The 11,955-nt window shown below is 45.0% G+C and overlaps 2 protein-coding genes across 2 annotated transcripts in view; one reads left to right on the forward strand and one right to left on the reverse strand.

Moving 5' to 3' along the window:
- Positions 1-3,796, reverse strand: part of T265_05655 (hypothetical protein) — a gene marked incomplete at both ends in the record, with an annotated part of 62,233 nt that extends 58,437 nt beyond the window's left edge. Inside the window, one exon of the mRNA XM_009170720.1 lies at positions 3,443-3,796. The remainder of the gene's footprint in view (positions 1-3,442) is intronic.
- A 4,389-nt stretch (positions 3,797-8,185) lies between these two features.
- The window catches only part of T265_05658 (hypothetical protein), a gene marked incomplete at both ends in the record, with an annotated part of 24,304 nt that continues 20,534 nt past the window's right edge, over positions 8,186-11,955 (forward strand). The window contains 3 exon segments of the mRNA XM_009170723.1: positions 8,186-8,303; positions 8,339-8,403; positions 8,423-8,608. Of these exon segments, the coding sequence (XP_009168987.1) occupies positions 8,186-8,303; positions 8,339-8,403; positions 8,423-8,608 (369 nt within the window).

Below are 11,955 nucleotides of genomic sequence, written 5' to 3' on the forward strand. Positions count from 1 at the left end.
TTCATGGTTGTACGTGGGCTGGGATACTGCCAGGGCGCCCATACCTGGACAGGAGGACGATTAGGGTCCTCAACCAAAGCCTTTGGCTCAAAAGCCTAACCGCAAGGCAGCGGTGTTTGGCGGGAAATGCAAATGCATTACCATTTCTACGGAACAAGTCGCCACATGTTCCAACCCCCAACCTGGAGGGCCAGGAGACTGTGTTCGTCAGACCTCTAACCATTGACCAACCTGGTATGAGAGACTCTGTGAGTGTCGCGGGACACTCACTCCAGTATAGCTCAATGGATCGCTGAGGTGCGCAAACCGTCACACCACGGTAAGGTCCAGTCTCTTCGTGACAGGCTGCCGACGGGACGGGCAGGTGATCATCAATTGTGACATTGGAGGATAAAAGAGATGACAATGAAAGTGGATGGAAGACGTCAGAGTCCACTTTTCATAAACGGTAAGGTCCAGTCTCTTCGTGACAGGCTGCCGGACTGACGGGCAGGTGATCATCAATTGTGACATTGGAGGATAAAAGAGATAACAATGAAAGTGGATGGAAGACGTCAGAGTCCACATGTCTTTTCATAAACACCTTATTGTATGTAGCGACTAAGGCGACCTGCCTAATGTCACTGCGCGAAGCTGATGTGGCAAGAAAGTACTTTTTCTTGTGAAGTTTACGCATGTGTGAGAGGTACTCCCAAGGGACCCAGACCTGGACAAGAGGGATATCACAGACTTTAATCAAAGCCTGTAACTCAAAAGCCTGACCGCAAGACAGCGGTGATAGGTGTAATGCGAATTTCAAGGAACAAATAGTCGCAATTCCTACTTCAAATACGAAAGACCAGGAGACTATTTATTGGACCCATAAATATTAAACGGATCTGAAAGCAGACTATGCGAACGCGGGCACCTTAAGTAAAACCAAAAAGGTTAGTGAGATACAAACATTGTTGCAATGAAAACCATTTGTGCTCTATGACAGATGCCGTTAAAGAACCAAAAAGAGCGGGGAAGTCGCGGTATTTCACTCGGATTTAGGGAAAACCCACCGATTTTGATAACGCTACTAACAACCAGCGCCTCTGGGTTAGTTGTACGTTCATCTGACTCGCTAAGAAATTTTCCAGTGGAACACAGCCTTGTTGTGGAGTTGGACGAAATGGAAACTGGAGAGGGTATGGCCAACGATAGGATCCATAGTGGTGGGATTGCTTTTTCCCTAAATTCGTCAACGATTGGATATCATTTCTTAACTACTATTATTACATGTTCGCTGAATGCGTCACGGTTCAAGGAAATCCATCCGAATGAAAAAACGAGGGCGGACCTCGATCGGTTGACCAAGTGGACGAGAAAATGTGAACTTCTAGTGAATGTAGAAACATGAGTGAGGTCGGTTAAAATACCTAAAGTCAAGGAAGGAGTATATGTGTTTTGATGATTTCCAATCCAGCGAAATGTGTGCTGACGCAACCTGAATGGGTAACCAGAGCTTGACAAGGCTCAGGCACTGCATCTAGCCGAAATCTTGAGACATTTTTGCTTCAGTACATGAGGTTTGCCATGCTCCACCTAGCATACAGAGTATCTTACATTAGGAAGAATGTTGCGCCGACAAAAAAGTATCCGGAGTTTTCGCCACGCACTTTCCTGGTCTGAGAGATAAATATTGTGATGCGAGATTTAAAAATCCCAAGTTGTTGCTGGTAAAAGGTCGACGGTTGGCGGAAAACTTGACCAAGGTAATCAGGATGCCGAAAGGACTGCCTTATATAGGTGGACTCGACCGTGGTACCACGAGTTCACACACAAGGCCAAAGAGGAATTCACTCGCACGTAAATGGGGAAAGACGGTAAATAAAGCACTATCAGTATCAGGGTAGAATTAGCTTCTTAAGTGTGGTGCAAGCTGGTAGTATCACACACTTGAAGCATACGCTTAACCAGTGGTCACCAGTAGTCCGGGCTCACCAATTGGCGGGGGGGGGGGGTCCGAAACAATAAAAGGGGTCTCAGCGGTGTTTGGCTTCAGTTAGCTTTCACCAAGATCCTGGGAACAAGAGCTAATGACCACTGATTTAAGTGATACTGATATTGTTTCGGAGCTCTTCTCTCCTCAGTAACTTTGATCTGATTCATAGTCTTGTTTTCATCCAGTGCTATCCTCCATTCCCTCAGGTGGCACCATGGATATACTGAGATTTGTTATGAGCCTCCCGCATGTTGTTGGCCTGCCAAGGTGGCTGCGAATGTCTTGATCCTTGCTGGCGCATGCCGAAGTGTGCTCCACGACCTATATTCCTTCATACATGCAACTAATACGTTTCGTTCGATCCAGACTAAACAATTAAGTATTACCGCATGCAGAGACCGTTTGTGCTTCGTGCGCAAAAAATAGGGCGTAAGTTGACCTCTGGGTCATGGGCAGAAATGCGTCACCCCTGCAAATGAACTCCCACTTGGTTGTAAGAAGTACCAGGAAATGAAGCAATGGAGAAAGTAGGCAGTACTTGTGGAGATCTGGAATACCATGAAGATAGAACTACTCTTGGCGTGGTGGTTCAACGGAATACGGAACTACGGAATCTCCTATTTTGAACTGTGAGTCAAGATTTACTTGGATTTTTCTCCTTGTGACTTTGTATCTGGCTTACATCAGTAATTTGTTCTGTTCACTAGAGACTCCATAGGGCCGTTAACCACTACAAATTAGACACACAATACAATCGGATATTCAGCATAACTGGTAAATATATGGGGTTTTCTTTCTTATTTATCCTCTTCTATTTTTTGCCATCTTTCACGATTTTTCGAACGTACTTCACAGAACACGGAAGGAGAGCTTTCGCATGGCTGTCTAAACATTCCAACTTGCTGAATCAGCGTCCATGTAAAGAAACGCAGTCCCTCACCTAAAGATCATACCCAAACGAAATGAAGTCTGAGGAGGTGCTCTCTCGCGCCTCATTTTGCTGAATCAGCGTCCATGTAAAGAAACGACTGAGTTATGAGACCAAATACGCAGTCCCTCACTTAAAGATCATACCCAAACGAAATGAAGTTTGAGGAGGTGCTCTCTCGCGCCTCATCAATTTCATGTCTAGGTGCTCTATGCGAGTCATCGTAGATGGGAGCTTCTTTTATCCACTCGCTGAGGCGTGAACCGCATCCTTACGGTGGTCGGCTAGTTCCTTGATTAATGTTCGTTGGGTATTGGGTCATCGGAAAATGAAGAGATCATCTAGGCTTAATCCTGTGAAACGCATTACCTGAGGACTACCAGTAGGTGTCTGCAAAGAGACTTGGGGCGAAGATCTTCTTCGCCCCATTCTATAATGTCTGAATGCCAATAAAAAAGACACTTCGGTCCCATCAGTGCCTTGGTAATCACTCACTGGCAGTCATTGGTAATCAATCAATGTTCCAAAGAGGAAACATGACTCACCGTTTTCAAAGTAGGCGTGAATCTTTGACTTTCAGCTGTTGGATCACGCAGCCTTTGAAAGAGGACAGTCTCACGTCAATTTCGCCTTCCTCTAATTCGTCGAAAGAGTAGAGAATATCATAACAGGTTTCACTCATGCAGGTACGTGTGCACTTTTTGTGCAATAATTCAGGAGCCGCGGGACAGTTTTGGGCACACGATGACTCGAGTTCGTGGAAAGCTCTCTCGTTTTGTGATTTTCTCTTGTATGGATAATAAGGATGGGCGAACTGCGAGAAAACAAAGTGGGGGAGCAACAGCGGAACCACGAAACTGATCAATGTCACCATATCACACACCGCGCTTGTTTTCAAGGCCATGATATCGGTATTTTCTGGTTATTTTAACTAAGAATTCATTCCGGTCTCGCTCCGGGTCTGAAGAGGTTTTTTGTACGCTGTTCACCCCGTTGCATGTATGCCTTCATTCGAAGTGCCGGGAATGTAGTGGAAAAAAACTTCGTTTGGCAAGGAAGCTGAGAGAAACGTTAAATTTCACTTACAAGAAAGCACGATTCCGTCCCTCTAAAAATAATTCAGCCAGGGGGCAAGTTGGTGACACATACGACGTGAAATAAAATTTTAGTATTATATTATCGCGGAGTTCTTAGGAAACACTCGTGACTATAACGTGACACTTCACGCGTACAAAGCGCACACCAAAAGCCAACATCATTATCATCATCGATAGGAGAACAAAAGATGCTAACAAAGACTTACCAAATACACGTGATGTGACGCCTCAGACACAACTGGTTTTGCACCGCTTCTCGCTTTTCTTTGGGCTGTGACAGCTCTATTCTGCGGTCATGTCATCGTAAAAACATGCAGCAACACCGTATATATCAGATTTCATGTGCCTGCACGATCCAAGACAAATTAAATTTGCACGATCTAGCCGATGCACGTCCCCCATAATTACGTATTCCAAATCCAGTTAGCATCGGCCACACACTTATTGTCTTCCCCATAATTACGTATTCCAAATCCCGTTAGCGTCGGCCACACACTTATTGTCTGCACGTAAATATCGATTACCGTTTTTGAAATCGGGCGGTGTCGCCTCACCGAACTAGTTGGGAATTGTGACAGCTTATGACTGTCTGTTATTTCGGGCGGCATTCTAACTCACATCAGTGCTTTCTAGCAAACCTTTCGGACGCTTTTTCCTATGTTGAGTCCCCAATGTAGACATGGCTGTCTTATTACCTCGTTTGAATGACAGCAATGAACCATCGTGAACCCTCGTTAGACGCAGGAAAATCCTAACTAAACGGCAACCATAAGCGGTTCATCCACGATGTTCATGGATATCCATGGACCCAAGTGGGGGGGCGCGATGGCGGTACCGCGACCACCATATTCAGTCTGATTGCCTGCCCGTAGTACACTATACCTCTAATATTTTCCAGACCGGTTTAGTCGTGAAAGGACTAATAGGCAGTGACCACCTTAACGTGTAACCTGGTTGTTCTGCACACAAACTCAATAGTTTATTCAATGGAAATATTGGTGTCAAGGTATATCAATGAATATTAAGCCTTGCCTTAAGCCAGGTATCATGTATGCTTGCCATCGTTAAGAACAAGGGACTTACAAACCTCGACGAATTTCTTGCCTTCAGCTGGACGCTTGCAGCGGCGATGGAAGAATTTTTCATATTCAGGTTGCGAATGGCCGATCCAATCTGAGTTTTCGCAAGCGTAGTGGGCAAGATTATTGTCTAAGTCAATTTGAGTTTATTCCCAAATCTAGTACGTAAGAAAACGCACAGAGAACCCAGAGTTTCCACAGAATTCACCACCCTTTTCATAGAGAGAATGGGCGGAGCCAACATCAGTCAATAAAATGCGCAGCAGCGCTTCCTAGATGTAGTATTTGGTGGTGGTAAATAAGCTACCAACCTAATGTGATGAGTCTTTTCAAAGCAGCTGGTATGTGGTCCATAGCTTTGGACTACGCACCTTCACGATCGCACATAATGGTACCGGGCGCCCGTTCACGTGTACCTTCGTCGATAGCGAACATCACGAGTCTTTGCCTAAACAGGTTGGATTGTTCGTGGATATAATAGTAACTAACACCAATTGAAGACGTTTTTCATGGAAGAATCCCTGAGACTGCACCACCATCTTGTTGGAAACAACGAGGTAAGCTATTTTTTCGTTCAATAACTTGAAGCTTCTGGTGCAAACATCGAAGTTCCCCCAGAAAGTTGATACCCACCCTGACACATGCACACACCCTTTCTTCCAGACAACGTGATTTCCCTGTATCTATTGTACGTCGCATTTAGAGGCCAGACTGTACCAATCGGTGAGAAATAGCATTCACTGATGATTTCCTAGGCAGCTTTTCCATCCACCAACGGTGGCTGTCCTATTACAAACCCTGGAGCCCATCACACTCCTCACATGAGGCCAGACTGTACCAATCGGTGAGAAATGGCATTCATTGATGATTTCCCATGCTGCTTTTCCATTCACCAACGGCGGCTGTCATATTTCAAACCCTGGAGCCCATCACATTCCTCACACCCCAGGGACAAATCAGGCAGTGCGGAGGCTCGAAATCTGCGGTGAACGACATGATATCGCTGGTCCAGGACACTGCGCCTCAAACCAGACGATGATTTAGGGACACAAAGTTCGGCTAATATGCGCTTTGTAATAAGCCGAATGATGGAAACGGCTTCTAGCGTACGAGGGATTGCGCGTCACATTTCGTTAATTTTGTGATTGTGAACTTTGCAACATGTGCGATGATGATCATCAGGTTTTTCCTTAAGTGCGTGTCCAACAAAGGAAAATCTTTGGAGACAACGACTAGGTTGTAAACGTTCAATTATGCAATCAAACAACAATGTATACATTTTCCTTCTTTTTGTGGCACTTGATGTTGTGACCCAAGGCTCCACATGGATTGTGTTCGAACCAACATAATAAGACATGTATATGTTAACTAACCCATACTTCTTTGTATAACCACCCAAGTACTCCCAGACGGTTGACACCTGTGCTCGCAAGTGAACATTTTCCTTCTCCAGACAATGCAACCTTTCTGTATCAGTTGATTCTCCGCATTCCGAGACCAGCGTGCTCCATGCAGCATGGAACATTATTTATTGATGATTTCATTTTTTGCTTTTTCATAGTCTAACGGTGGTTTCCACATTACAGCCTACCGGATCAAGAAATACCCATCCATCTGTTTCAAATCCACAGCCATCAATTTTTAATGATCTGCCTAAACAGCTTAGCCCTATGGTGAATAAACTGCAGGCGCTTGAGCTCAGGATGGCCACGCCATTTGGCGGCGGGTGGCCAAAAGGAAATCCTGCTACGCGGGGGCTTAAAGACTCTCACTTATGACCTGTCGTTAGTGGTCAAAGTTACTTAACCTCAACCCAGGTGGTGGGATGACTACGGATAATTGAGCTTTCTGTGCAATGCGACCTGCCAACTAGCGGCAACGACCGCTGGTTTGCAAGAGATCGCGTGTCACATCAGGTTGGCGTTTGTAATTATGAAACTTCTCCCCTGTGTGGCAATGAATTTCGGGCTTTTCCCTAACGTGAGCAATTAAGTTGATTGTGGTCAAGACCCGGGCTCGTCTATAAAGCGCACAGATGTGCTTAATAAACAGTCTACAAATAAGACATGCGAAGATGCCGGCTTGGACCAAAGTAGACGACCCTAGTGCAGTGTGTCTTGGAAATCTCCATGCGTCCTCATTTGCCGCTCCAGAAAGAAGCCAGATAACACGGCTCAAAAGATAAATATTTAGCTTTTCCTAAATCGCCACTGTGGTTAAAAAATCTACGTAGTTTTTCATGAGAAAATGTATTTTGGTCCAGAAAATTTGGTAGAAAGACGTGCGTTCCGGTGCTGATGTCAGGCTGGCGCCACGACAAATGACCGTAACCTCTCCACTAGTGATGCCACGGAATGCTCGGCCGTACGTTTAGATTTTTAAAGTGAGATCTTGGNCTCTCCACTAGTGATGCCACGGAATGCTCGGCCGAATTTTTAGATTTTTAAAGTGAGATCTTGGCTGGAAACGGGTTATTGAAAGACCCTACATGATCAACACGGACCGTACCTTATTTGTGCTCGCATCTTCGAACGCCAGAAGACATATTAGATTTTATTCAAGGGTCCTGATTAAATTTGAACTTTTAAAATTGTTTTTCCCAGCGAAGAATAAGCAATCAGGTCCGTCATGGGAGGAGGATTTATTGTCTTTAGAGTAATTATTGTACCCGAGGTGAAGAGAACTAGCGCACAGAGAAAGTGAGACAAAGTGACAGGACGTTGCTCAATTACAGAATGTGCTTCTGTGAAAAATACTGCGATGAAAAAAGACGCATACTTATTTAATGAACTGGCGACACAGCAAAGGAATTCGCTAACCACTTTCCATGGAAAAAAATCAACTTTCAACGCAACACCACTAAGTTGGGTGAGGTCGAGCTCCTTTACTTTTCGCCTTCAGCTGTACATCTGTAATATATGATAAAAATCAAAATCTACCGAGGCCATTATAAGATTCATTGACTTGTGTTTGCGCAAACCCTCGAAACCTAAATTTGACATATCCGATCTGAGTGTTGTTTAAATACATCACCAACGCTATGTGAGATATTTCCCGGGATTGCGAACGTCCAAGTTGTTCCCGGGTCAGTATTTTGATTATTCCCCTTACAATGTTTACTGACTTACATCGGCAATTCGACGAAGCCTTAAGAAAGCCCGGCCCTGTTTCCGATTTCTTATATGTATGCGAGGAGAAATCTGGATTTGAAAGGTCTACAATAGTTTATGGTACGCGATTTTCAAAAGCGAGCATAATTTAGTAGGAGGAGTGTTCCTTCTCTTCCTTTATCTGCTTCTGGGGTATGGTGCCAACGCATTAGTGCTACTGGTAGGTTTTATATACCCAGCCTATCAATCGTGAGTTTCTTGTTCTCCTTCTACAAAATACTTTCAGTGTGAAAGCCATAGAGAGTGAATCAAAGGAGGATGATACCCAGTGGTTGGTTTATTGGGTATCCTTCGCATCTTTACAGCTCTTTGAAGCCATCACTTTCTCTCTCACTCAGTTCGTCCCATTTTATCCCATTCTGAAGGTAAGTCCGATGAGAGAAGCGTCAAAATATTGGTCTGGTCGTTACATTTAATATTTCCAGCACAGTCGAAAGACGAATGACAATCGGAATCAAAGTAGGTGGTAGGTGTGGCAATACCGAATCAGAGAAAGCGAGTTTTTTCCAGTCTTGTACAAGCAAATGCACTGGTTCATTTCAACGATTCAGCACTTTCTAGACAGTTACATAGTGACTGCGTACACTCCTCGCATTGAAGAGATCAGTGTATGCCATCTGTTGAGTTCAGTACCCTTGAACTTGAAGGGGATTAAGGTCAGGTGCTGTTTGTTTTGTGACGTCAGGCGTTATGGTTGCCGATTTCCACCAAAATAAGGATGTAAGGGAATTTCCGACTCTCTCCTTCAGTCAGTAGTGCCAATATCCTAGAGTAGGCCGTTCCAAGTACCTAAAGCTGAGTGAACCGAAAGGGAACGTTTGCCAGACTGCAGGTTACCTTAACATTATCCGGTTTTCTTCCAGAATGAGAATGTCTACAGTAGATTTCCGAAATAGTTCGAAAAAGCTGAGTGAACCGAAAGGGAACGTTTGTCAGACTGCAGGTTACATTAACATTATCCAGTTTTCTTCCAGAATGAGAATGTCTACAACAGATTTCCGAAATAGCGTCGAAGTACTTGTCTGTCATGGATGCACTATTTTGGCTTGCCGCGGGCTCTGGGTCACACGCCGTGCGTGTCGATGCTCGCAACACTCAGGACGCTGCGTCAACGTTTTGGATCTCTATCTCGAAACAGCGTCACGCAGAAATACCTTGTTTAGGAGTTGTCAAGTGCGGTCTAAGAGGAGGGATAGCCAAACAGATGCTTATCGTACAAAAAATGGAAAGTCGGTGGCATTCACGGGGCCATTCATTCAAAACACTATATTGAATAAAGGAAAGCTAAAAATACGAACGCCAAGGGTGATGATCCACTTTTGGAGAAATAAACTGAAGCGTTCAGAACGACCGAGCCAACCGTATTTTCAACGACGACGGCTTGTAGCGTGGCCATAGTGCTCTATCACTTGTCCTCTCAGATCTCTGTCCACCGGCCTTCTCCCACTCCTCCTTCCCGTCCATCGAATGATGTGGTGCGATCAACCCATCTGCCAGTCCCCTAACCATTATTTGGTGTCCAAAGTATCGCCCAGAAAAATAAACCAAAATAATCACCTAATAGCCTCAAGGGAGTTGATTGCAGTTTTTAACGTCCTTACCTAAGTCGATTTGGGCAACAGGTATCTTTTGCAAAAACCCTGCTTTTTCTATCAATCCATGTATGTTATGTTCTCGTAACACGCATCGTCATCATCGACAGCGTAACATCAGTGTTCATCGCTGGTGATTTGCTGCAAAAATCTACATACAAGACCTCACTTCGGTTGCACACCTCCAGCCAACTGGAATGAGCGCAAAAGCCCAATGTTTCGCTCTTCGTGTATCTGGTGATCCTGGCGCAATTGACTGTGGCATCTACGGTGTGGGATTTGCAGTCGTCCTCAAATCTGGAAGTGTCCTTGGGAGGGTTTCTTCGCCATATCAGCGTATGTGCAGACAGACATCAATACAGACATTACTCCCTCATGGCAGATCCGTTCATTAAAAGACCCGCTACATTAATCCTGGTGGGTGATATGAATGCCCAGGTTAGACGACTTAGTCCGGAAGAAATAATTGATCTTCTTTAACACCACCGGCCTGAACAGAATATCGACGTCAGCCTCCCATCGAAAACGAAGTTCCAGCACGAGATATCGATCCTCCAGTGCGATAAGGCAGGATGGTCTTTACCACGTGATCTTCAAAGAAAGTGGTGAGGTCCTGGTGAACAGTCTTGGATTACAAAAGAATACTAGTGAAATGGAACTCCTCGACAGTCATTTCGGTTTTTGAAAAGGTGCAAAAACGTGGTGTAAAAATCGTCGTGGCATTAACCATGTATCCGTCGCATCTGAGGTGTTCTCTGGCACTATTTCGCGCATGTTGGCCGATGATCGAGAGAGACAGATTCGTGAGAACGTTTGCTCACACATTCAGCATGTAGATAATACTTCTGTCCTTGGTTCAGTAACCTAGATAACTACAGAACGGTTCGGTATGCTCTTCATACCTGCAAAGTGTGAAATACTACTCCACTACTGCGTGGATCAAACCCACACAAATGTCCTTTAAAAACTTATACCCCGTATAAGCGCTCCGTATACGAATTCCCGTGGGTGCGTGCGAGCACATCGGAGCTTTCATTTGAGTTCATCACGCCTAGTATTGTAAGCCAATGCATTGTTTCCAACCTCTTTATTGGTCCGCTGCTGGAAATTCCCTTGCCAGATCCTGGAACCTCGGGAGTCGAAATGCTCCCGGAACGTTTGCTCACACATTCAGCATGTAGACAATACTTCTGTCCTTGGTTCAGTAACCTAGATAACTACAGAACGGTTCGGTATGCTCTTCATACCTGCAAAGTGTGAAATACTACTCCACTACTGCGTGGATCAAACCTAAACCTCACGCTTGCAAAAGGGTACGCGGACGCTGTATGGAAGCCACCTTGGCTTCAGCCCGTTAGTTGTGGCATCGAAGGTGCTATCTGGCCATATCTTTTGAAGGTTGACTAAACACAGAGAGAGAGAGACAGATCCGTGAAAACCAAGCCGGGGTCCGTCATGCAAGAGGATGCATCGATCGCATTTTCACCCTCCTACATATTCTGGAACAACGAGCAGCAACCGTTAATTGTTCTCTTTCTTGACTTGAAATGTTCCTTTGACTCTGTGTACCATGATGCACCATGGTGGCGCTTGTGGAACAATGGTCTCCTGTAGATTTTCGAATTCAACACCAACTCCCGTAGAGATGTAAGGGTTTACGGGAAACCACCTTAGTTCACTACATAAAGTGGTGTCTGGCGAGGCTGTTCTCTTTCACCATTTCTTTTCAAATTCGTCATTGATATGATCATGGTACACCCAACCCCAGCCACTGGAGCATTTCAGATCGAAATACTCCCAGGGCCTTGGCCCACACATATCGACTACGCAGACGACATAGCTTTTGGATCTAATACCATCAGAATGCAGGCGATATTAAATGATACTAATAACTCCGCCTCATCGTTGGGCATGTGATTCACACCAAAAAGTACGATGCGCTGCAAAACTGAGTGGAAAGGTTCGCACACCTCTGGCTTGCGGGTGAGCCGACTGAGGTAATAGATCAATTTTCTACTTGGGCAGCCGTGTCTATCCCGGTGGTCTAGCCAAGGAGGATATTTCCATCCTAATTTAGAAAGCCAGAGCAACCGTCTGAACCCGCATCACCTGTTGTGTAA

Source organism: Opisthorchis viverrini, assembly GCF_000715545.1.
Source record: "Opisthorchis viverrini unplaced genomic scaffold opera_v5_111, whole genome shotgun sequence".
Taxonomy (NCBI): Eukaryota; Metazoa; Platyhelminthes; class Trematoda; order Opisthorchiida; family Opisthorchiidae; genus Opisthorchis; species Opisthorchis viverrini.